Genomic DNA, 26,462 nt, shown 5'->3' on the forward strand with positions numbered 1-26,462 from the left:
TATAATAGGAGAAAATAAGGGTGCAGAAAATAACACAAAGGGAAATAGAAATGGAACAGGATATTTTATGCACCCCCACTGCAGTGCAGGTAATTCGGTAGCCCCACTGATGGGCCGATGACTGGGTTCAGGAATCTCAGATGAAAAACAAAGTTCCTAAAACATGAACAAGGCCTGCTGGCCTTCCTTTCATTAAAAAAGTAATGAGATGGGTAGAGATGAGAGTGTGGGGAATGTGTTTGGGAGAGATGAGTTGGGAGATGAGTTGTTTTTTTTCCAAAAATCTCTTTTTATTAACCCCCCCAAAGGAAAAAGTCTCCTCATTATTTTGCCCACCAGTTCGGCCTAATATCCACCGTACCAATTTCGGTTCATTAATTTCCGGCACCACATCTTGTTACTAAGCATGATTTCAATAGTCCTTGAACCATATCAATAAGCCCTATTTGTTTGGCCTATTCCAGTTTCTCTGTCTGGTTTTCTTGTTCTTAACATTCACTATTGAAAACAATTTGACCTATTTTCCACGGTTATTTTCCAAGCAGGCAAAAAGTTATAGGCTATTGTGACATCTTGTGAACTCCCACCTACTTTTTCCATTTGCACTCACAATTGGGATATATTTTTAGACCCAATAATACCATCAGGCCATATCTATACTAAATGAAGCCCAATGAAAAGCTGTATGAAATATTCTAATATCACTTGCTATTTTTGGCACCTCAGAGAACAAGCTGAGACATAGTCCCTCTCCCAGAAAGCACACAATCTAGATTTGACGTCACAACTAGGGAGGATCAAACAGACCCAATAAAAAGAGAGGGAGAGGGAAGGACAAGGGTGACCAGGAAAAGCTCACATGGTGACACTGATGTGCACGTTGAGTGTTCCTTTGAAAGTTAACAGTATATTATTCCCCCGCCCCCTCCCCCTTCGTTTCTTGTAGGTAAGAAGGCAGATTTTAGTTCTGGGGAGGGATTTTTGTTAAAGAAAGTTAACGTTCACAGCCAGTAACTGCTTTGAGGAGAGGCTTCCAAAATACCTACGGGGATTAATTTACATTATGGAATAATGACCTGCGAAAGTTCAGCTCAGGATAAGATACTGGCATATAGGAACATGCACACACTTACTTTTCGGTTGTGATCTTCCCTGTGTTACTGATGTAACCCCTCAGATGTAAGTGTTATAATGAGAGAGTGGTCCAAGCTATAGTGTTCAAATTGGGATCCAAACTTCCCCAGAGTTCAAAGGTGCTCAAATCCAGTAGTTTGGTTTGACCCATTCTAGAGAACTGAACCAACCACTAAGTACAGATGAGGTCTGAACTTCCCCAATATTCTGGAGAGCTCCTATCCAGGGTTCTAGTTCAAACTCCTCTCTAGGTATAATGAAAATAGCTCAAAGAACCTACAACACCACTTCATAGAACCTTTACAGAGAAGGACATGAACAGTGCTGCTTGAATGAGGTAATAAGTTTATAATTGTGGGCCAAATTCAGAAGCCACATGTAAGTTTGACCAGTGGTCCAGGGCCCCCTGGGCAAGCAGGTTTTAGGGGGTCCGCAAAGCAGGGCCGGCATTAGACTTGCTGGTGCCCAGGGCTGAAAACCGAAGTCCCGCCATGCAGGGCTGAAGCCCAGCAACCTGGGGCTGGGGCTGAAGCTGAAGCCTGAGCAACTTAACTTCACGGGGGCCCCCTATGGCATGAGGTCCCAGGCAAATTGCCCTGCTTACTACCCTCTAACGCAAGTCCTAGCTTTTATATGCAGAAAAACAGTTGTGGCACATAGAGTTTTTATGCCATGTTGGGGGAGTGCCTCAGAAAAAAAAAGGTTGGGAACCCCTGAGTTAGACTCCCTTAAGCTGAGACTGCCTTAGAGCTGCTTACGCCCACTCTGGCATTGTCTAAGGGAAGATAAGTTGACTTACATGCTGAAGAGCTGGAAGAAGGTATAAGCATAGGTACTGGAACTAGGGGTGCTGTGGTTGCTGCCGCACCCTCTGGCTTGAAGTGGTTTCCATTATATACAGGGTTTACACTTTGGTTCAATGACTCTGAGCACCCCCACTCTAAAAATTGTTCCTGCACCCCTGAGTGTAAGTGGAGACTACTTTAATTTACACCTTTTCCTAGCTCCTCAGTATGTAAATTATGCCAGCTTACCCATCTCTGAATGTGGCCCTGTCACTGTGATCTTCACATGGAGTACTAGGTATAGCTGAAGTCCAGCTTTACAAACTTAAGTGGTTGTTGTTTTTTTTAACTCCTTCTCCAGTGCTCAGTATCTGGAATCCATTTCAGGCACTTCGTGTGTCCCTTTCCTGATAAGTCTGGGGAAGACAGAACTGGATCTTATGATTGTAAACTCGCACAAAAAGAATACAGTCCTACAGAAGGTACAGGAGTGTCTGGTAAGCAGGATACTGTTCTTTTGGGTGGGGAAAAAGTGCAAAAAAACAAGCCATTTTTGCAATTATCCTAAATTGGGATGGTTTCTGCCTCACAAGGGAAAATAAGAGCTACTTTAACATTGCGTGGGAAGTTCTGCATTGTGGCTTTGTCAGATTTGTGTTTTCACTGTAACACAGTACTGGCAATTACATATTGTGCTTGACCTTATAATCCGTGGACAGGATATATGTTATAGCAATGCTAGGCCCCAACTGTTCCCTAACCACGTTTACACATGCTTAGCTTTGTAGTGTAGTCGGGATCTTTCTGACTCACACATGAGTAAGGACTGCAGAATTGGGTCCATGTCTACACGTGCTGAAAAAAAAAGGCATTTATATTTAAGGAGTAAGCGAAATTGCCTTGTAGAAATTCCAGTGGAGCCAAGCATTAGTCCACTCTAGTCTTAGGACCAAGCTAGTGCAAAATATGTGTGATGTTCTGGACCATGCAAGCCCCATAGCAGATTGTAGATACTGGCTTAGCAGCCTGCCTGTTTGTTCAGAACAAAGGTCAGATGGCTGCGAAGGGCCAAAAATTCATGCAACTCCCTGGTTTTGCAGAGTTGTTTTCGGTACAGCTCAGGGGGATTATTGCTAATGCTTCTTTATGGGCTAAAGCTGTTTAGCTCAACAAATAAAATTCCTTCACTCTGATTTAAAGCAAAAGAGAGCCTATATTTCCTGCTTGTTCCTCTCTGTTTTAGCTAGTACTGTATTTATAAGCATATCAGTCTCTATCCAGCTGCGTTCTCTTCTAAACTGTACAAATACAGTTGAACCCTGTTATGTCGCCGGCCTAGGGGTTTGCCAAAAATAGTCCAGATAACCGATGATCGAGATAAACCCCTATCCACCCCCCCACCCCTGAACTCCCCTGCCCTCTCTCCAATACCCCCTCCCTGCCCCCTTACCGCAGTGCCTGCACGTGGCTGGATCCGGCGAAGCGGGACGGGGACCCGGAGCCGGGCAGCCAAAGAAGCGGGACCCGGTAAGCGGGCCGGGCGGCAGGCGAAGCGGGACCGGGTAAGCGGGCCGGGCGGCAGGCGAAGCGGGGACCGGGTAAGCGGGGCGGGCGGGGCGGCAGGTGAAGCGGGGACCGGGTAAGCGGGGCCGGGCGGGCGGGCGGGGCCGGGCAGGGACCGGGTATGCCGGGGCGGGCGGGCGGCGAAGCGGAGCCGGGCGGACGGGCGGGCGGCGGCGAAGCGGAGCCGGGTGGGCGGGCGGCAGGCGAAGCGGGGACCAGGTATGCGGGGCCGGGCGGGGACGGGCAGGGACCGGGTATGCGGGGCCGGGCGGGCGGGGATGGGCAGGGACCGGGTATGCGGGGCCGGGCGGCGGGGCCGGGCAGGGACCGGGTATGCGGGGCTGGGCGGGCGGGCGGGGCCGGGCAGGGACCGGGTATGCCGGGGCGGGCGGGCGGCGAAGCGGAGCCGGGCGGACGGGCGGGCAGCGGCGAAGCGGAGCCGGGTGGGCGGGCGGCAGGCGAAGCGGGGACCAGGTATGCGGGGCCGGGCGGGGACGGGCAGGGACCGGGTATGCGGGGCCGGGCGGCGGGGACGGGCAGGGACCGGGTATGCGGGGCTGGGCGGGCGGGCGGGGACGGGCAGGGACCGGGTATGCCGGGGCGGGCGGGCGGCGAAGCGAAGCCGGGCGGAGGGGCGGGCGGCAAAGCGGGGACCGGCGAAGCGGAGCCGGGCGGGCAGGCGGCAGGCAAAGCGGGGACCAGGTATGCGGGGACGGGCAGGGACCGGGTATGCGGGGCCGGGCTGGCGGGGACGGGCAGGGACCGGGTATGCGGGGCCGGGCGGGCGGGCGGCGAAGCGGAGCCGGGCGGAGGGGCGGGCGGCAAAGCGGGGACCGGCAAAGCGGAGCCGGGCGAGCAGGCGGCAGGCAAAGCGGGGACCAGGTATGCGGGGCCGGGCGGGGCCGGGCAGGGACCGGGTATGCGGGGACGGGCTGGCGGGGCCGGGCAGGGACCGGGTATGCGGGGACGGGCTGGCGGGGACGGGCAGGGACCGGGTATGCGGGGACGGGCTGGCGGGGACGGGCAGGGACCGGGTATGCGGGTCCGGGCGGGCGGGCGGCGAAGCGGGGACGGGCAGACGGGCGGGCGGCGAAGCTGGGACCGGCGAAGCGGAGCCGGGCGGGCGGGCGGCAGGCGAAGCGGGGACCAGGTATGCGGGGCCGGGCGGGGCCGGGCAGGGACCGGGTATGCGGGGCCGGGCGGGCGGGGACGGGCAGGGACCGGGTATGCGGGGGCGGGCGGGCGGCTGGGGACGCGGGGAGCGGGCGGCTGGGGAACCGCGCGGCTGGAGAGCCAGGGAGCGGGCGGCTGGGGACGCGGGGAGCCGGGCTCGAGATATTAGGGTTCGGCAAATCGACATAACGGATGAGAAACCCATAAGATAAAGAGGGAGTTTGGCGGTTCCACTTGTAAAACCTCGAGTTAATAGGATTGGCAAGTTAACCGAGGTCGAGATAAATGGGTTCGACTGTACTTATGTTCTCTTCTTCCCAATGATTTTTATTGTTCTCCGTCCAAGATGTAAACATTTCTTAAAAGCTATATTCAGTCCCCTGTGTGGTCAAAGTGTTCGCATGAGAAGCCATTGCTGCATGGATTGAGTTGGTGAGGACAGCATAGACTTGGAAAGTTTTTACACTAAGAAACATATCCTGTTTTTCCAACCTTTGCTGATCCTGAGCAGCTGTACCAGGGTATTCCCCAGGAGAGGGAAATGGATGGTCTTTTCTCCCAGGCTGCAAAGTTGCATCAGCACTGGTCTGTGACTGCTGCTGTAAACCTTGAGGCTGTAACAGTCCTGCTGCTATTGCATCCTTGCTGTATGAGGGAAAATCGGCTGGTTGATCCATATAGCAGCAGATGCTCATCCCAACACACAGTACTGCTCTGCACAATAAACCTCAATGCAATGGCATGCAGGGAGAGACCCTGCAGAGGAAGGCTCTGTGGCACTCAGGGTTTTGCCCACCCATTCCAGCACAGACTCCAGGAAACCTTGCTCCCTGGTCTCCATATGGCAGAGCTGCACCAGTTTTGCTGCATCACTGGTGTTCAGTGGATAGGGAGGGGGCAGGATTTTGCTCTAATTGAGATTTATGCTTGTTGTTTTGCTTGATTCAGTATTTACTGGACAGAGATTGCACCCCACACCCCTTCCTGCACCCCAACCCACAGCTCCTGGCTCAGCCCGGAGCCCCCTCCCACACTCCGAACACCTCGGCCCCAGCCCCAAACCCTCACCCCAACCCCGTGCCCCAGCCCGGTGAAAGTGAGTGAGGGTGGGGGAGAGCGAGCGACAGAGACAGTGGGGACGGAGTGAGCAGGGCAGGGCTTTGGGGAAGGGGCGGGGTAGATCCTGGGTTGCACTTAAATTCAAAAAGTGATCTTGTGTGTAAAAAGGTTGTAGACCACTGATCTAGATATTTGCCTACTTTAACAACAAGCTACATAAAAAGCACTAGCAAAGTCAGTACAAATTAAAATTTCATACAGACAATGACTTGTTTATACTGCTCTATATACTATACACTGAAATGTAAGTACAATATTTATATTCCAGTTGATTTATTTTTAAATTATATGGTAAAAATGAGAAAGTAAGCAAATTTTCAGTAATAGTGTGCTGTGACACTTTTGTGGTTTTATGTTTGATTTTGTAAGCAAGTCGTTTTTAAGTGAGGTGAAACCTGGGGGTACACAAGACAAATCAGACTCCTAAAGGCATACAGTAGTCTGGAAAGATTAAGAGTCACTGGATTAACCCACCTGCGCATCTTGCATTGTTTTGTGAGCAAACAGTTACTGAAACTCCTAGGCTGCGCAGTACAATACCTAGTATTAACTCTACCAGCGAGGTAAACACATCAACTTTGGCCTCTTTGTTTCAGAACGGTTCCATCAGTGATGAATATGACGTGGACATACTTGGAAATCTAATCTGCCATTTACCTCCGGTAATTATACGCGATGGGATATCCCTGCGGGCCATGGCAATAGCCCTTCACCAATTCAGATTCTGCCGACAGCTCAGCCATGAACAGAAGACTGAAATTAAATACAAACTTACTGAGTTATATGGGTAAGATATTAGACATGCACTTTTGCTTTTGCTGGGGTTAATCCATATAAAAACTCACCATTTGCTTTGTCCAAAACAATCTGCATTTAAAAAATCCTAACCCTATGGACTTGTCTGAATTTGCAAGGCCCTACACTCAACTGATGGCATTTCTCTGTTTGCCTGTAACATGATAACTTTTGAATGATGCATCAGTTCCAACATTTCAGAGAATGTTCTAGGAACCAATGGGCAGAACCCTACTGATTTTGGGGGGAAGTGGAAAATTGGAAGAGGGAAAATGGAAGGGGCAAAGAGGCCCTGCCCTCTGTTCATCAGAGCCCCAGCTTCAAGCACCTCTGGAATTGTAAAGATCAAAATTGGTTGATGGCACCAGTTAATGTCTTCTAGCATAACAATATCCCTGCTCATCTCTGCTTATCCTCCCAATAGAGTTGAACATGGTGACATTGAATTACTTACCTCGTGGACATAAAGAAGAGAAGTAAGAAGGTTGGAAAAGGAGGGGACACACAGAGCCCCAGGAATGGGAGGGAGCACAGGGCTCCTGGCATGGGTGCAATGGGGTTTCACACAGAGCCCCTGACATGGGGCAGGAGCATGGAGGACAGACAGATTCCCTGGTGGGGGGAGAATGGAAGACCCTAGTATGGGAGGAAGGAGGGAATGGGGGTGCACAGAGTCAGCCTCTGGCATTGGGGGAGAAGGAGAAACCTTGGAATAGGGGGAGGAGAGAAATGGGGGGGGGGGATGCAGCGCCTCTGGTATGAGAGAGGGGTGGGGAGGCTGCAGCAAGTCCCTTATGCCAAATAGAAGGAAACAGAGGGAACCGGGATGGTAGCACACAGGAAGCTTGCAGGGGGTGGGGGGAGTAGTGAGATGCAAGGGGAGCCCCAAGTGTGTGCAATTGGTGCAGTTTAAAGAAGCAACAAAGTGTGAGCCCCACTAATGTTAATTCATAGCTGTCATACTAGAAGACTAATTTGAACCTAACTCATATATCAGTTATCCAAAGAAAACTATCCCAAATCCCCACATTATAGGAATACACAATTTCTCTCTTGTGGTCTCTTGTTCCCTTTGGAAGAATCTCATGTTTGAAGGCAGAACCTGAACACAAAGTCACTGCTCCTTAGTTATCACTTAGCTAAGCTGTTCATGCAATCTTTCCCCCTTATATTCAGTCACTTGAGTCTGCTGATTATTTTTTGTTGCTCTTCTTTGAATTTCCTCCAAAATGTCAGTATTTTTCTGGTAATGAAGTGCTTGGAACTGAATATATTAAAGTATTAAAAATGACTTTATTTTTCAAATGTAAGTTGAATGTCAATTTTACTGAACACTGTTTTTTTTCAGCTTTTAAAATATAATGCCTATGCAGTTTTCAATCTTGGCACACATTCAGGCTAATGTACCATGCCTCATTGCATTAACATGTCTTGGTATATTTCATTGAGTAACATTCTTACATAGTCAAGCATCCTGATAACAGGTCAAATCCTAGACTCCCAAATAAAATGTCTTCTATGAGCGTCCAAAATATTTGTAATGGAGCTGTTAATCAAACTGCTGTCGTCTATGAAAAATTTTAGGATGAACATTAGCAGTGCAGCTATTTTCCTTGCCAACTAGCTGGTTGTGTGGATTAACATCAGTCAGTTTAGTATCTAAGGACACAATCATGGAAGGTATTGAGCACTGCTGTAGTGAGTTGAGGGCACTCAGTGTCTCGCAGAATTGAACCTTAACTGCAAAAAGTACCAACATTCCAATGAATAGTTCAGAACATCATTTCTAGAGATGCAGGATGTACATATTCCTAGAATTCATTTCTAGAATTATAAAAACAACATAGGCTTTCATTGAGCAAGACTTGTCCAAGGCCAAAGGTCCTAGTGCACCCTTCCATGCACTGTTAGTACAACAGAGGAGAGAGAAATAGAACAACAGAAAAATATGAAGCTAAAATTATGCATAGCTAACTACCACTATTGCCCGCTTTTGTCGCTTTCCTTTCCTCTTTTATAAAGACAGCATTATCAGAAAGAGATTGCCACAATCTCTGGTTAGTTTCCATGGGCTGTGTATTAATAAGTTTTATCTTTGCAGAGTAAGCAACACACTGCTGTTTGGAATGTATATGGGCCTGATGTTCAGAGGAGCTGAGCACCCACAACTCCCACTGAAGTCAAAGGAAGTGGCAGGTGCTCATCACCTCTTAAAATCAGGCCTGTGTACTTCTAGGGGCCAATCCTGCAAATATTTAAGCATGTGAGTAAAGTTACTCAAGTAGTTAACTGTTTGGAGGATTGGGTACTTAGTGTAAGCTCTTTGGGACAGGGACTGCGTCTATTTTTGTTTATAAAGTTTCTAACTCACTTTTGGTTCTGTGTAATATGATAGACTGTTATAATGAAAAAGAACAGAGGTTTTGAAAAGGAGGGAGACACATCCTTCGTCAGATATTATGGTAATAGGCATGCAATAAATACTGAAAGGGATGTACGAAGAGGGTGGAAAACACTCTCTGATTAAGGAGGGAGAGACAGCTTTGTAGATTCACCATAAATCAAGGAATTCCAGGGAAATGTGATCTGATGTTAAAACTCAAAATGTCACTTTGGTAAAGAGGCATCTATCTTTGCGACTGTGTACAGTATAAGACACACTTGCAGATTTAGTACTGTTATGAGTCAGGGCGGTATTGCAGGCATTTGGTATTTTGTGTATAATTTTCCAAAAAAATTTCTCAGCATCCCAAAGAACTGGACGGCTCAAACAACACAGGATATTGGACCATTCGTAGCTCTTTTGTCAAAAGATGAATTAACGGTCCTTGCTGAAAAGGTATCTTCTCATTTTAATTTTAAGATTCTAGAAGATCATTTTAAAGCTTTACTATAGTAAATGTTGTAATTCAATTTAAAATACAGGCATTCCAGTACTTAGTGGGTGTTTAATTCTACTTGCAAGGAACCTTGTAAATATTTTTGCCCAGTCCTGCATTCCTTACTCAGTCAAAACTCCTGGGATTTAGCCCATAATCTAAAGAGTTATCTATACTTGTACATAGATAAGTGCACATTGTTATATAGGAAGAGATTATATGTTTATGGATCTGTACACAGCCTGTCATGCTTTCAAAGCTTCATACATGCAGTGTTCCCTGCTCCCCCATCATGCTATCTAAATGTGAAAAGTTACCTTACTTGGATTTAAACTCTTCCTAACCCATTATTAACAGTGGGAGCATACAATGAATTATATATGTATTATAGTTGTAGCCTTGTCGGTCCCAGGATAGAAGAGAGACACAGTGGGTGAGGTCAGGGTCGGCTCTAGGAATTGCGCTGCCCCAAGCAGGGCGGCATGCCGCGGAGGGCGCTCTGGCTGTCGTCAGTCCCGCGGCTCCGGTGGACCTCCTGCAGACATGCCTGCGGAGGGTCCGCTGGTCCCACGGCTCCGGTGGACCTCCCGCAGGCACACCTGCGGATGCTCCACCGAAGCCACGGGACCAGCGGACTCTCCGCAGGCATGCCTGCGGGAGGTCCACCGGAGCCGCCTGCCACCCTCCCGCAGCACGCCGCCCCAAGCACGCACTTGGCGCGCTGGGGTCTGGAGCCGGCCCTGGGTGAGGTAATATCTTTTATTGGACCAACTTCTGTTGGTGAGAGAAATTTGTCTTATAAAAGATATTACTTCACCCACCGTGTGAGTTATACAGGCAGATGACGATTTATACTTTTGGGCCTTCGGCTAAGAGCTAGTGTAGTATCAGTAATATCTAATGTGGGACTATATCCTGCTCTCACAGTGGTGGACTAAGTGGTTTCTTTTCCATCCCTCATTTTTATAATCTTGTGATCTTTTATATATCTGTGTAATCTGATGAATTTATTCTGGAGAAGCCAGACAAGGGTGCAGTCAGGAAGGGGGTTTTCTCAAGGGATAAAGTTTGAAATCAGCAAGAAGTGATATTGAAAACTTCCTCCAGCCTGTGGTTCGTGCCAGTCATGGGCTCATGTAACAGGAGCCTCCCCCAAATCATGGTCCCTCTATCTGCAAGGAGCCAATTTACAGTCCTATCCCCTGAACACCTGTAACAAAGGGGTGGTGGTGGTGGTGCTGAGTTGTGGTTAACGTTTGTTCACTGGAGCCTAGGCAGTGCTCTCACCCCTTGTCACATCCTAACTGCTTTGTTTCAAATGGGAGGGAGTTCTGAAAATGTCTTATTGCTTTTATCTCCCCTCTTTAAGTTCCCAAATACAATTTTACAAATAGCAAAGATGGCTCAGCCAGCGTCTCTACCTGAAGAGTTTCTATCTGCTATATTTGAATCTATTCGCAACTCCAGTACTAGCATTAGAGCATCTGACCCCACAACTGGTGAGTATTTCACTGGTACCTGTCCAACGTCAATGTGTTGGATTGACAGTGGTGACATTTTTGACTATGCTGCTGCAAACTGAATGGTCTCTTTGTTGTCAAATGCATTTTGAGAAGCAGTAGGACAAAAAGCAAAATGCCAAGTATTTTAAAGAGGTTCAGTCTTTTAGAAACATTAGAGCAAAGACTTTCACCATTAACATGCTTATCTTTTTAATGATCAGCTAATGAAATGCTTTACTCCATTAAAAATACACTGCTAAACAAGTGTTGAAACATGTCTGGTTGCATACAGATTTTGCATTTTAGAATTATTTTGCTTCGCTTGTAGTATAAGTGAAAGTTTCATGAATAGAAAGACAGCAGAGAGCCAAAATGTTGAGCCAAAAGATGCTGCCCAGTTAATCCTTTATCAGACATCAGTATATGTTGACTCAGCTGTTCTAAATGTGACATCAGTGTACTGTGGTCTGTCTAAACTGACTATATTGGTTGCTACAGATTAAAATAAATTTTAGGAAAAACACAATTGTTTGCTTATCAGAAACTCTTGTGCCAAATGAAGTCTATCCCATGTATTTATTACACATACTTTGATTATATGTGAGTATACAGCTACATTGTAGCCTCTGACAATTTAAAAGATCACCCTTGCAATGACCCAGGGAGAATATTTAAACTATGTAGTCTAATGGACTGCAATACATACCTGCTCCTGCTATTGGGTAGATTTTCAAAGGCATAAATGTGGATTAGGCACACAACGTTTTCATTGTGAGTTGGGTGCCTACCTGCTTTTTGCATCTTTGAAAGCTTCATCCTGTGTTCTTTGTTTAATATAGTATAGGCCCCAATGTTTCATGGAGCTCTGTGCTGGGAGACCTTTAGATCTGTGTGGACCCCCACTCATATCCAGTGGAGTGATTCCAGATTTATGATGGTGTATCTGAGAACAGAATTTGGCCCTTATAATACGATATTTATATACAAAGGTGGAACAATAAATGTAGTTTTGGAGTAATGTATTCTTGCCTCAATTCAGCAAAACATTAATAATACTTAGCTCTTATTTAGCACTTTTCATCTGTAGAGCTCATAAAAATTTACAAGAGGTCAGTATCATTATCTCCATTTTACAGATGGGGAAACTGAGGCACAAAGTGGTTGAGTGGCTTGCCTGAGGTTACCCAGAAGGCCAGTAGCAGAATCAGAAACAGAACTCAGTGCACAACTGTGTCTGAGTCCAGTGCTCTAGTCTACGGTACACTGCCTCCCCCCATCCACTCCACTGACTAGATGATTATGATGGTCCCTTCTGACCTTAAAGTCTATGAGTAACATGGATCCAGAAGCCACTCTGGCTCACCTCACTGGCCCCCTCTACATTCAGGGGCAACGAGCAGCCAATGTTGGAGCCTTCTTGCTCCCAGCAACAACTGACTCTGCTTGTTTCTCCCTGAGCATCCCTCCTCTTGCAGATTCCTACTGCTCTTTAGAGGGCTCAGGTGTGTCTACTTTGTAACTAGGGTTGGTTGGCCCCAGGCCTCTAGCCATTAAAGGGGGAAGCCACCCTGTTACAGTGACAGACTTCTAAATCCCTGAAAAACAGGATTATTATGGAAACACCTTCAGGATTTCACTGACCTAACGTTGCTCCTCAAACTTCATGCTAATGGGCCCGGTGTTTGCCTTTCAGAATATCCAGTTGTGGGTTTGTCGTAACAACAGTAATGCTTAGCACTGTCATTTTTTAAAATCTGTATTTCTCAGTAATGTTATTTAAAATAAAAGTGAGGGTCCTATGACCACTTTTTACAGAGGGGAGATCCGAGGCAAAGAGATTAAGTGATTTACCCCAGGTCTCTCAGTGAAGCAGTGGCAGTGCTGGGAATAAAACCTAGGTCTCCTGGCTCAGCATCATGAAATGCTATTGTGTATGTTCAGATCTAAGCATTTTCACATATCTGCCCCATTCATGCTTGATCAGTGTGAAATCTGATTATAGCAACAACAAGAATGAAGCAGCATCAGACACACGAAATGCTGCCAGGATTGTAATAAATACTCCCAATCTGCAAACTTGCCAGCAGAGCTGGTGTGTTACAAGAAATTAACTCCTTAAGGTTTTTTTCCAGGGACCAAAAACATTAGGTTTTCATGAAAAGGGCATGGAACTGTATTGTAGCTCTGCATGGGCAACATTTACATAAGAAAAGCTGACCTTTTGCAGTGAAGGAAAGTGAAACAATCTAGCTTTACAAGAGGCCAGTTTCTACTATGGACAAAGGGAAAGCAGTGATGTCTCCTGGTACAGCAGAATCCAAACAGCTTTTCCGTTTGCCCACAGATTCATCCTTCTCAGGGTTCTACCCACTGCCACAGTTTTATTTGATTCAAATAAATCTTTCCTCTGCTTCCTTTCAAAGTACAAAGCTATTTTGCACATCCTTGCTTTAATTTGTTTAGCTCAGGAAGCTCAGCTCAGAGGCAGCATCTGTGGAGTTCTGCTTTTTACTGGGGATGGACAAATTTGAAGATATTCAGAGATTGTTTGGTTTAGATAATGATTATACAATCGTTTCCTAGATTAGGGGCAGGAGAGTGGCTAATAAGAGACCATGTTAGGATGCTAGACTCTCCCTTGCATCAGTATCAGGGATATTAAGCCTATAGAGTTTGTCAAAATGCACAATAAAAAGAAGAACAGGAGTACTTGTGACACCTTAGAGACTAACAAATTTATTTGAGCATAAGCTTTCGTGGGCTACAGCCCACTTCATCGGATGCATAGAATGGAACATATAAGAAGTGTTCTCCTACTGGTTTTTGAGTGTTATGATTCCTGATGTCAGATTTGTGTCCGTTTATTCTTTTGCGTAGAGACTGTCCGGTTTGGCCAATGAACACTTCAGCCTCTCTGGCCACTCAGTAACAGACCTGAAGGTGGCAATTTTGCAACAGAAAGACTTCTAAAACATACTCCAACGAGAAACTGCTGAGCTTGAATTGATTTGCAAATTAGATACCATTAATTCTGGCTTCAAAAGAGACTGGGAATGGCTGAGTTATTACACTACTTGAATATATTTCCTTATGATAACTATCCTTACATCTCTTGTCAACTGTCTGTGGGCTAGTCTACACTTACCATCTGGGTCGACGCAGTGAGTTCAACTTCTCGGAGTTCGAACTATCGCGTCTGATCTAGACGCGATAGTTCGAACTCCGGAAGCGCCGCGGTCAACTCCGGTACTCCACCACTGCAAAAGGCGGTGGCGGAGTCGACCTTGGAGCCGCGGACTTCGATCCCGCGGCGTCTGGACGGGTAAGTAATTCGAACTAGGGTACTTCGAGTTCAGCTACGCTATTCACGTAGCTGAACTTGCGTACCCTAGTTCGACCCCCGCCCTTAGTGTAGACCTGCCCTGTAATTGACCATCTTGATTATCACTACAAAAGTTTTTTTTCCTCCTGATAACAGGTCATCTTAATTAATTAGCCTCTTAGAGCTGGCATGGCATCTTCTCTGTATGTATATATATATACTCCTCTTATATGTTCCATTCTATGCATCCGATGAAGTGGGCTGTAGCCCACGAACGCTTATGCTCAAATAAATCTGTTCGTCTCTAAAGTGCCACAAGTACTCCTGTTCTTTTTACGGATACAGATTAACACGTCTGCTACTCTGAAACCTGTCAACAAAAAAGAAGCAGAATCTGCCCTTGTATCAGATATTTGACCAATACAATTTGGCAGACCAAACATTTCTAATGTAAATAAGCATCCCTTTCTGTGTTTTCCTAATTCTTGGCACTTTAACAACATGCTTGACATGAGTATTGCATTTCTCTCACATTTAAGTTCTGGAAACCAATCTACTTGCCTTGTTTAAATGTCAGGCAAGGCTTACAGTCATACATCTCTGACAGTGCCTTTCAGACTGAAGGCCCACTCAGGCCTGCTACTGAATGTAATAGCTAATGAGCTGGACTTCACCAAGACTTGTTTGAACAAAGATAGGCAGGTTTATTCAGCTGCAATTTGTGTGTGAAAAAAAATACAATACAGTTATGTGGAAACTTACACTGAGGCCAAACTAAGGAACTTAATTGAGTTCTGACTCAAGCAAGACTCCTGCTGAAATCAATGGAAGACTTTATCTCAGGATTTGACTCTTAATAATGTAGGGTGCCATTTTTTTGAGCAGTGCTTAGGACAGTTGGATGCTCTTTCTAGCTGCTGCATGCAAATTCCATTTTATTAAGATACCTTTATATGGTAACTGTTTTTAAAAGTGTGTTTGCTCCTCCTTTCCTTTCCAGCATGTGCTGCCTTCCAGGGTCGGAGCAAATGTTTACCTAAACTTAGGTAAACACTAGTTTTGTAACAAGAACATTAATTGCACTTGTACTTTTTAAAAATACATTTTTATTTCATTGCAAAAATTTGTATGCTTAAGTTAATGTCAAGATTGTCCTGGCTTCAGTTAATACATATTACATCAACATCATAACGAGAGAGCACAAGTCTTTGTTGCTTTGCATTTTTGTTAGTTTTCTTCAAGGAGTTTACAAGAGAAGTCATCTCTTCAGTCTGTGTTTTGATTTCTTCCCAGACTGCACAGGAATCACAGCTCCCTCTTCAGATGAGATTATTAAATTAGCAGAAGCAAATGCCTTTTGGACAGTTCAGGAACTGCAGTGCCTGGATACAGATACTTTTACCAAAAACGTGGAATTCCTTGGGACTGTGATGAGTTTCAACAGATCCCAGCTTATTGTCTTGAAGGAGAAAGCTAAGCAGGTAGCTATTATGTCTGCAAAAGAAACATAAATACATAATTTAATTTACTGTTATTGAAATGTGCATTTTTAAAGCCACCATTGCTGTAATAATCACTACTGCTGCAGTAATATCCATTGCTTATTGGGGAAATAATCTAAGATTAGTCATAAAATAATATCCTCCATTGTTTTAGAGTCAACTGGCTAAACTGAGCTATTGGCTGCTGAGCAGGTTGTCTTTTTACTTTTTAAATGCTTATTTTATTTATTTATTACTAGCTTTTCACTGTTCCTTACAAAAATACAAATCACAAAGCAGGACCCAAGAATATAACTCAACCTTCTAAGAATCGGGCTCAGGTGCTAAACTGTTTAGGAACAGTTAAATCATACAAAAACTCTGTGTAGACAGACCCTAAGTCAGGAGTTGGTCCTTTGTCTTGATTAATTAGCTGGTCATAGTGGAGATCTGTCGTCAGGAAAGAAGTGGCCACTACTGGAAGGCTAAATTAGAGACCCACAACTTGAAGAGGGCTTGCGTGTTATGACACCAGGCAAACTACTAGCCTTTTCCCTACCTTGATGCTCTTCTTTCCTAGTTAATAAATAAGGCTCTTCATTTCCAGTTGTAATTTTGTTTAAAATTTATCAGGAATTTATCTGTGTTTATTACAAAAATATTAAAATGGGTGGAAAATCAGTGCAAAAATTAGCTTCAGTTTTCCAAATAATTATTGGTATTAATATTAAGGGATGGGAAGACAGGGGAAAAAAGCAACAAAGTGAGATTAAAGAGTTTACAAAACTATTATCATATCTAATCCATTACAGAAATAAAACTTTTCTTTTTAGTTTACTGTTGGTGATTTATGCTTGATATTAGGGGCTTCATTGTAAAATCCCAAACCCTGGGTAGCATGGGGGGATGGGGATGCCTGGTACTCATGGGGGGCAGTGAGTGGGCAGGTAGTGCGGGGTGCTCTGTGTAGGAGAGAGTTCCCAGTATCTGTGGTGGGGGCAGTGGGTTAGGGGTGCCTGCTACTCACCACAATGTAGCAGTGACGAAGGCTTCCCTCCTTGCGAGCCTGTTGCTGCAGCAGTCAGGCAGTCTCAGCTGCCAGGACCCAGCTCCCTGTCCCTCTCACTCCCCCACTGTGAAGCAGCAGCCACCAACTGTCCTCAAGCAAGTCTCAGGATTCTGTGAGAGGGAGACCAGGTCACCATCTTTCCTTCTGGAGCAGGGAGCCACATCTGGAGAGTTCCAGAACTTACAAAATTTGGATGAAAATCAGTAAAATCTGAATAATGGCTTTTTTAAAACCCAGAAATTTGAGAGAAAAAAGGTAAAAAAACAAAGGGCCAATCATACTCGCTCATTCAACCAACTTATATTCACTAACCAGAAGTCATCTTGTGTGACAGTGTAAGTATTTTTAGATAAACTGAGTGTCACCACCCTAGAAATATGAAGGTCTCAGTTCTCTGCAATGTCCAACCTCTGTTTACACAGTGAAGAATGGGATTAGCAGACCACACAATCCAGCCCATAGCGTTTTATCTTTGTTAATTACTACTTTAAAATCGGAAGTAGAGACAATGGAGCATGTAAGTGAGTGTTTGTTATGAACTAATATGTGCTGTATGTTAATTTATTTTAAAGGTTTGGGGTGCATTGCCAGGCTGGAAGAGTTACCATATAATTTCCCTGGGACGCATTGCCCTAGCTCTCAATGAGAGTGAAATAGAAGCATTGGATTTAAGTTCTATTGACACCGTTGCTGCACTTAGTCAACAAATAGAATGGACTCTTGTCCAGGTAAATATTTTATTAGATTTACTTCTGGTGAAAAGAATGGGATGAATGACCCTCCAAGACCTGAAATCTCCTACAAAACGAATACAGCTCCCCATGCTGCACTTCCAGTTTTTCTCAGCCACGATCTCCGGTGCCACCTCTAAGGGTGAGAAGGTAGTTAAAGGTTCATGCCTACTTGGTCCTATGCCTCCCTGGTGAGAGGACCAAGGAGGGTGGAAATACATACCAATTGTGATAATGTTCACTATGCTCTGACCACTTGCCCATTAGGAATTAGTATGAGACCATCAACTCATTTCTCCCAGGTCTCTAAACAGACACAAGTTGGTAAAAACAATTAGGCCTTATTGACCAAGGCTGGGTTCAATAGTACTACTTCCACCACCCTAAATTATTCTTGGGGTAATTCTGTGCCAATATGCAATACAGAATTTGCAGAAATTAATGTTGTGCGTGCAGAATTTCCTCCCCCCCCTCCAGAAATGGCCTGCAGTGCTGCTAGCCACCACTAGGGGCTGATGGACCCAGCAGAACCCCGCTTGTACACAAAAGATGCTGCTGGTGGGAGGGGGAGAGAGCTAGAGGGTTCATGGCAGCTGCAGTTCCCAGCATGCCGTGCCCCCTGAGGGAAGGAGAGGGCAGCGCAAAGGAAACTCCATGCAAGCATGGGACCAAGCATCAGGCTGTTTTCCCCTCTGGATCCCTGGGCTTGGGGGAGGGGATGGGGATGTCTGTGCTGGGAGGGTCCATGGCTGGGCTTGGGGCGGGTAGGGGGTTTGGGTATCTGGGCAATGAGGGGCCCTGCGGCTGGGCTTGGGGGGGGGGGGCAAGGTGAAGGGGGCAGAGAAACAGGAACCAGGTTGTCATAGGGGTTTCTTTAACACTCTACTCCTGGGGGAATTTGTGTATCCGTATAGTTACAGACATACTTGCTGACAGGTATTTTGAAATAAATTACCAAAATAATTGCAACTGGTGTGATTATGTAGTGTTATTTTAACAAATAAAATTTGCATCATTTTAAAATATAATGCACAGAATTATTAATTTTTTGGCACAGAATGCACCCAGGAGTACTAAATGCATCCAGACACTTGTACAGGTGATCTGTTATTTACAAATTATTCCATTCAGATGCTCGAGTACTCACTCTGTTCTCTCAGTATGCCTGAATAACTCCCGTTAATGCCAGTAGGATTTACATAGTGAATAGAAGAAGATTAAAATCCTTTATTTGCATATGCAACTAGCAGCAAATTTCTGTCCATGTGGTCTTGCCATCACTTCTCTTCAGCGTATGACATTAAGTTGATGGTAGCTAGCATTGGCAGAATGTCAGGAATCTATGTAACAGATGTTTATGCTGAAGAAGCACTATAAGGAAACAGAAGGAACTGGAGTTTTTTAACACAGTACTTCACTTTTGATATTTCCTGTTGTATTTTAATAAGTGATACTGATTAATCATTAAGCATAGCTTAAGCATCTACATAAAACACTTAGTACAGTACAGAAAAGCTCTTATTTTGCAATGCTTCGTGCTGACCATTTATGGGAGAGAAAAAATTACCTATAATTTAGCTCTTTTCAGTTAAATTGAAATTGGATTTTTGTTAGATGCTTCAATAGCTGGTTATTCTGGTAAAGTGTTCATTTATGGCCCAGTCCTGGGAGGTGCCAAGTCTTTCGTAAGAGGTGCTAAATGCTTTCAAGTCACATTGATTGTACTGGTAGGCAATGGCACTCAGCACTGCTCAGGAGGCCCAGTGGCCATAAGTGGCACTGACATTGCTCCCACTGAAGACAATAGCAAAATTCCCATTGACTCCAGCGGGAGTAGGCTCAGGCCCAGTTGAGTAAAATTACAGATCAGTTCGTAACAGCTGATATCAATAGCAGCTTCCAGTCGTAGAACCCTATATTACATTTATAACCGGTCTTGAACTCATTGCCTCTGCAGGCTAAATCTATTTTACAAGGGTTTCTTGAAGACTCTGGTCAGACAGTCCATGGACTGAAAAGCTTTGATTTAGCGGGATTAGGAGCTAATCTGTGTGCTCTGAACACCACAGACATCAAGACCATAAAGACTACAGAATTCAGGTAGAAATACTTTATTATCAAAATTAAATAGTTTTATTTTTAAGTCTCTGTTAATGGTATTAGTGGTGAAATTTGTCTCCTCTCAAGGATTTCCAGAAGCACTATGTCTAAAGAGCTCTTTTCCAACACTTTAAAAGCTTTTGGGCATGTCATAATCTTTGGGAAGATGTCTAACCATAGCCACTGAACTGTGCTCTGTTAACATTTTCTCTGAGGCCACCTCCGTTAGTGAAAGCCATGTATCCAGCAAAATCTGCTTGAAGGGCCACTTGGAATAGGCAACTTTGCCATCTTCAGTGACCCTTTAAAATGTTCCCAGATTTTTACATATAAATTTGTTCAGCCCTTAGTTTAGAAAACACCTGGATCAAGGAACTGATTTTCAGTGGAGCCTTGTGTGGCTGTTTAAGACAGATTCCAATGTGATCCACTATAGCTATTGAAGTGAGAAACTCAAATTTGTTGCTTAAAGCATTTTAGGTTTTTTTTTTAAAAGGCTGACAGTTCTAACTTCTTTGCAATACCTGTATGTTCATCTATATTTGGGCCTGAAACCATGTTTACAACTCTGTTAGCATAGATTAAGCATATTTCAAACATTTTAAACATTGGATGTAATTACAGTATGTCATCCTAACCCCATTGCCCTTTTACAGTGCTGTGATTGCAAGAGTTGGCTTGTTGCCATGTAGCACTCCTGTTCTGGAAGAGTTTAAGAAGGTGGCAGAATCTGTATTTGGAATTGCTGCAGAGTGGAACAGCTCTGTTATACATGAGATTGGTACCATAGCAGGTAACGAGACCAGCCTCTATCAGTGACGTTTCTGAAACACCATCTTTAAAAGCATTACAGGATAGGTTCACCCCATATTGTGCTTCTCTGCACCGGAAAAGGACAGGAGTCACCCCTCCAAGGAAGAACAGGCAGCCTTTCCATTAACATCCTTCTCCACCAAAGAAAAATACTGTTGGTCTCCACGGGGTACTCTGACTTTCCATTGCTGGGGGGACCTCTGCCAGAGTCTGTACCAGCTTCTGCTGGGGTGGATGGAGTGAATTTGGCCCTGTACTTACTTCACAGAGTTAGCCCTGCTTAGCCAGGTTAAGTCAAACTGAAATTTCAGGCCCACCCCTCTGGAGGGACTGTTCTTCCTTTCACCCTTAAGTCCTTGATCTTACTTCAAAGTGAGGTGCCTACCAGCTTTCCAGCATACAGTTATCCAGCAGAGCATTGCACTGCTCACAGCTGCTCTGTCTCTCCATTTACAGGGTCCCAGAATCCTACCTTAAGGTTCAGTCCTGCAAGGGACTGAATGTCTCATCCGAAGTCAGCAGGAGTTGAGGGTGTTTAGCTTGTTGGAGGACAGGGCCTTGATCTGCTCCCTGCATGTTCATGGAACCCATTTATAGAGAGCAGGCATGCCAAGTCAGCATTAAAGTTCTTCTGCTTACTCCAAGAATGTGGTCAGTTTAATAGTGACATGTTGTATGTCACTAACAAAATGTATGTGTGTTGCAGAGATAGCCTTCTGCAAAAGCAGACGGTTCCCTTGGTGAACAGAGTCCGCATAGTGATTTGTACAGTAACTCCTCACTTAAAGTCATCCCGGTTAACGTTGTTTCGTTGCTGATCAATTAGACAACATGCTCCTTTAAAGTTGTGCAATGCTCCCTTATAATGTTGTTTGGCAGCCGCCTGCTTTGTTCACCGCCTGCAGAAAGAGCAACCCGTTGCAGCTGACTGGTGGGGGCTTAGAACCAGTAGGCTATCAATTGCTGGCAGTTCAGCTGTCCCTCCACCCACTGCCATGTGCTGCTCCTGCCCTCTGCCTTGGAGCTGCTCCCTGAGACTCCTGCTTGCTGTGCGGGGGGTGGAGTGAGGGGAAGCAGGGGGCTAATGTCAGGGTGTCCCCCTCCCCCCTGCTCCTGTCCCCCGCTTACCCCATCTCCATAGAGCAGTGGGGGAAACGACAGGACTCAGAACAGAAGGAACTTGCTAGTAGCAGCTGCTGTCTCAACTTGCTGATCTACGTAAAAAGGAAATGTACTTAGGGTGGGGTCAGCATACTTAAAGGGGCAATGCGCCTCTCTCTCTCTCTCAGGGTGTGTCTCTGTCTGCCATGCTGTCTCCCCTCCCTCCATTTGTGCTGCCTTGTAGAGTGTGAGGCTACATTAACAAATGTGTTAACCCTTGAGGGCTCAGCCGAGTGCTAGTTCATCATTCAGCACTAAGGCATTCCCTGGGAAATATTCCACCCTCTGACTTCACCACCTCAACCAATATTCAGTCATCATTGCTGTATACAGTATTAAATTGTTTGTTTAAAACGTATACTCTGTGTGTGTGTGTGTGTCTGTGTGATATACACACACACATACACTTTTGTCTGGTGAAAAAATGTTCTCTGGAACCTAACTCCACCCCATTTACATTCATTCTTATGGGGAAATTGGATTCGCTTAACATCGTTTTGCTTAAAGTCTCATTTTTCAGGAACATAACTACAACGTTAAGCAAGGAGTTACTGTATTTAGGATTTCAGGGGGAGGGAGGTTACCATCTAATTTTGTATTGCAAATAATACTACTAATTAACTTCAATCATGGTATATTTGTTTTACTGAAAATGTGATATGTGTTTATGTGCTACAGTTGTCTGTAAGCTGGTGGTTAGTGATGGTTACAGTGAAAGAAAGCAGGAAAAGGAATTGTGTATTTGTCTTTAAATATAACTTAATTACCTCTTATATCCGTTAAACTTGAGCATTCATTCAAGTGCACAAAAGGGTCTCTTTTTCTGTTTAATATAGGAGTGCTGATTTCCTCATGTTTTATTGGAACAGAGTTGAGACACAAATTTTGGCCAGATAATGTATTAATGTAAATTAGTCAAAACTTAACATAATGAAAAGGATGTGTGAACTAAGCTCTATTCCTATTTTGTCTTAATAGCTGGTTTAAATGAGAAAGAGTTTAAAGCTCTTGACAAAGATGTGATGCCATATTTCCAGCCAGCAGCCATAAGACACATACCTGATGAAGTTTTCAAAGTAAGTGCTTGGTTACTGAAGAAGTGTGATATTCCATCACTTTTACTTTATTATAAACAAACTGCAGTACTAATTTATGCTTCAATTTGGGTTTCTGCAGGACCCTTTCTGGCTTGATTATTAAGTGAGAGGCAGTTCAGTGTATGAAGCATTAACTCGCAGCTATCTCATCTCTATTTGTGATGCACATAAAATGTCAAACTGTTTATTTTATTTATGCTTAGTGTAAAATGTGTTTCAAGGGAAAAAGCATTAAGAAAGTGTTTTAAAATTGCAGCCTGAGTACATAGTGGCAGATGGCTTAGAGCAAAGTCTGCGTCTCTAGTGATATTCTGTTGAGGTCTTTCTTTTCTTCTCTTTTATTAAGGACAGTGAATGCATTCATCCATACTATCACAGCTACAAACAGCCCCCTCGGTCATATCTGGGCTTTTTTGTTAATCCTAAATTCTGATAACATTCTCCTATGCAGCATTTCTGAAAGAAAGAAGGGGAGGGGGAAAGGCTGAATTCAGAATTGGTACAAGCAGATGCAACTCTGACTTAATTGGAATTCATCCTGTTTATGTCAGCTCTGAATATGGCCCAGAGACTAGCACATGGATTTTGAAGTCTCTGACCCAGACATTGTTTGACGTGGAGAGAAGATTAAAATTCTGCCCAACCACCTCTGGTTCAGACACTCGTGAGGTCAGTCACTCAGTGTAGTGATGGATAGATGAGCCAAACAGCTTAACGGTCAGCCTCCATAAAAGGAGAAACTCCTTAACCACAAGCTGCAAAAAAGTGTTCTATACTGCACCTTTGACAGCTCCAATAAGTCTGCAACCTCACTGTGTCACACTTTTCAGTGCTGGGGAAAATTCACAGAACAGAGGGTCGAAGGTATCCTTTAGAGCAGAGGTTCTCAAACTGTAGTCTGTGGCCCACCAGTGGTCCGCGAGCTCCATTCAGGTTGTCCGCGGATAGTTCCCTCTAAGGTGCATGCCTAGGTGGCCGCACACAAAAGAATAAAGGGCCACCCACCTAATTAGTGGAGCTGCGCAGGTGTGGCTCCGCGAATTAGGTGCCTGGACCCTGGAGAAGATTCACATGTGGTGAGATGGTGGCCTTGGTGGGAATACGGGGTAGGTGAGAGGGGGCAATGGGGTGAGAAGAGAGGGTGGGGGGCATTTGGGATGTGCAGGGCTGCGGTGGCCAGAGAAAGAGGCGACTTTCTCCAGCTCCAGAGCTGCGGCTGCCGGGGAGAGACAGTCCTCCTTCCCAGCCCCAGCTCTGTGGCTGCTGTGGCGGGGGAGAGACCCCCCCTTCTTCCCAAGTCCAGATCAGGGGCTGCTGCAGCAAGGGAGAGAGGGCACATCCATCGCATTAGAAAAATAAGATTACTGATATTAAAATCTGAGTTGTGTGCGTTTATTTGTAGAATAAAAAAACGTTAATTTTTAAAGTTTTTTTTATATAGCACTTTTATCCAAAATGCTTTACAATAGTTAGCTAATGGTATAAACAACATTTGGAAAGCTCATTAAGTGGTCCACTGAGACCCTTAGCAATTTTCAAGTGGTCCACGGAAAAAAAGTTTGAGAACCATTCCTTTAGAGATTCTCAACAGAAATTCAGCAGATGCACACAAGAGAGAGAGAGATGGCCATGTGATGAAATTTCTAGATAGACATGGTTCTTTACAAAAAGAAAATACAGAATCCTTTCTGCTCTTCTTTAGGAATTCAAAGTGGCATTGATTTTTACTGTGGCTTTGTGTAGCTACAGCTTTATCTTAAGGCTTTCTACATGAAAAAGTAATACCAGTTTAACTAAAGCTATTGATTATAAGCAGATTTATCACTTTGTGGAAACTTAGTTCAGTTTGAGGGGTTTATTTTAAAAATTTACTGGAGCTTCTATGCAGAGGGTTGCACCAATTTAATTAAATAGGTTCAAACCTACTTACCCTTTATTTAAACTAAAGCAACTGGCTTATGTAGATAAGGTCTCAGACAGACAGACAATTATAATTGATATGGAATTAAATTCTGATCTGTCACCTGGCCTACTTTTAAACTAAAATGTGACCCTTTATTAAAATAAAACTTGGATGCATAGCTGCAGCAGCAAAAAGAGCTTGCTCCATGGTGGAGTTAAACATTGAATGTTACTATAATTAAGGTAATACAGCAGGCATTGTAGATGCCTGTTTTACAAATTAGTTTAATCACCATGTACTGAAAGATAATTACTGTATGGTTATGATTATCTTGTTCCATTTTTAAAACAAGACAATGTGACCACATTTGGAAGATTTTCAATCTAGAAGGGAAGATCCAAGGGTGGAACAACATCTTTTCATCTTGCTACTGTATAGATAGCAGAATCCTGTGTCTATATCACATGCAGGCAAGAATGGGACAGGTTTGGAAAATGATGCAAGAGGAAAGAAACAAAAATAGTTTGGCAGTCATAGAGAGTAAACTCCCCTCTGCCCCCAAAGCAACTAAAACTGAGACTCCAATATCAGAGGGTTGACAAATACACTGGTAGCACAGAAAGTGTCTCCAGAACTTATGTACTGTCACAACCAAAGGAGAAGGCTGAAAGCTAGATGAGTGGCCAGTCAGGTAAACGGATATACAAATATTTAAAAAAACAAACCAAAAAAACCCAATACTGAGCACTTTTACAGCAATATAGAGTGTGGCTGTTTTCCTCACTCTAAGTACAAGGCAGTCTGGACCTCTGATTCACCTGTGTAATGTAGTGGACATCTTAAAGCAGTTTTTTTTTTTAACGTATTCCTCAAGGAGCTGTCTCCAGAACAAATAGCAAACCTTGGCCTTGAAAATGCAGCCATGGTTACTGAATCACAGAGAAACCATCTGAATGCATTACAGCTACAGAGTCTTCAGCTGGCACTAGATGGCGCCAGGACAAGCATTCAGGATACACAAACTAGTGGAAGCATCATTCAGTCAACACATACTCCAGCCTCAAATGGTGAGTAAAACGCTTTGGAGCTGATCCTGAGAGATAATGAGCATCAACATATCCCACTGAGATCAGTAGGGATTGCAGAGGCTCAACACCCATCAGGCACAGGCCCTTGTTTTGGAGTTGTACCATAATGAAAATTCTGGGCAACATCCAGGGTATGAGCTTCAGTGTCTGGATTATTAATCCTCAGTATTGAAAGATAATTGATAAAGGTTTTAACAATGCTCACAAAAATCTTTTAGTCAGTCATAGGTTGCATTTACCCAGCTGGTGCAACTGGGTATAAATTACATCTCCAGCCCAGCTCTCTGCACTCCTCAGGGAAGTCACCCCAAGAAAAGGCAGGTACTGCTCTTACTGCCACTGCCCATGCTCCCAGGGGTTTTACAGTGAGGAACAGTAGCTGTTATCAGGGCGTGGGGGTTCACACTGCAGGGGGGCTAAGAGCTGCTAGGTTGCTTTTGTTGTCATAGGAATTGAACTTCCTAGACCCAATAAAATTATTCTCAGCACCACTGCCTTACCTGTGCAATCTGCTCCCTCTGTGGTTCTACCAGAGGCAGGACTCAGTTTCCTGATCATCCCAGCACATAACGCTTGCCTGCTTACTCAGCTTTTCATTCATTTATTGCTATAGCAGCAATGTAGTAGGAGCTACCCATTTGAGGCTCTTCTCTGTTGGATGTGTGGATGTTAAATTGAATCTTCCAGCTGTCATAGCAAGGGGAGAATTTTGAGCAACTGAATATTCAGATTCTTGCAGTTTGCTTC

At 44.6% G+C, this 26,462-nt stretch overlaps 1 protein-coding gene and 1 long non-coding RNA gene across 3 annotated transcripts in view; one reads left to right on the top strand and one right to left on the bottom strand.

Annotated features, from left to right (window-relative positions):
* OTOA (otoancorin) overlaps window positions 1-26,462 on the top strand; it is a 55,147-nt gene that overhangs the window by 23,195 nt on the left and 5,490 nt on the right. Inside the window, exons 18-27 of the mRNA XM_044979693.1 lie at window positions 2,281-2,416; window positions 6,371-6,561; window positions 9,315-9,408; window positions 10,818-10,947; window positions 15,566-15,753; window positions 17,395-17,550; window positions 19,511-19,653; window positions 20,310-20,446; window positions 22,606-22,703; window positions 25,502-25,694. Of these exons, the coding sequence (XP_044835628.1) occupies window positions 2,281-2,416; window positions 6,371-6,561; window positions 9,315-9,408; window positions 10,818-10,947; window positions 15,566-15,753; window positions 17,395-17,550; window positions 19,511-19,653; window positions 20,310-20,446; window positions 22,606-22,703; window positions 25,502-25,694 (1,466 nt within the window). The remainder of the gene's footprint in view (window positions 1-2,280; window positions 2,417-6,370; window positions 6,562-9,314; window positions 9,409-10,817; window positions 10,948-15,565; window positions 15,754-17,394; window positions 17,551-19,510; window positions 19,654-20,309; window positions 20,447-22,605; window positions 22,704-25,501; window positions 25,695-26,462) is intronic.
* The window catches only part of LOC123344004, a 30,698-nt gene continuing 19,865 nt past the window's right edge, over window positions 15,630-26,462 (bottom strand). The window contains exons 3-6 of one of the 2 annotated variants that reach the window (XR_006572427.1): window positions 22,687-23,180; window positions 18,701-18,924; window positions 16,781-16,932; window positions 15,630-15,766 (exon numbers count right to left, since the gene is read on the bottom strand). This is a non-coding gene — a long non-coding RNA (uncharacterized LOC123344004). Of the gene's footprint in view, window positions 15,767-16,780; window positions 17,002-18,700; window positions 18,925-22,686; window positions 23,181-26,462 lie in introns of both variants that reach the window. The other variant, XR_006572428.1, reaches the window with a different exon arrangement.

This window comes from Mauremys mutica, chromosome 11 (genome assembly GCF_020497125.1).
Source record: "Mauremys mutica isolate MM-2020 ecotype Southern chromosome 11, ASM2049712v1, whole genome shotgun sequence".
Taxonomy (NCBI): Eukaryota; Metazoa; Chordata; order Testudines; family Geoemydidae; genus Mauremys; species Mauremys mutica.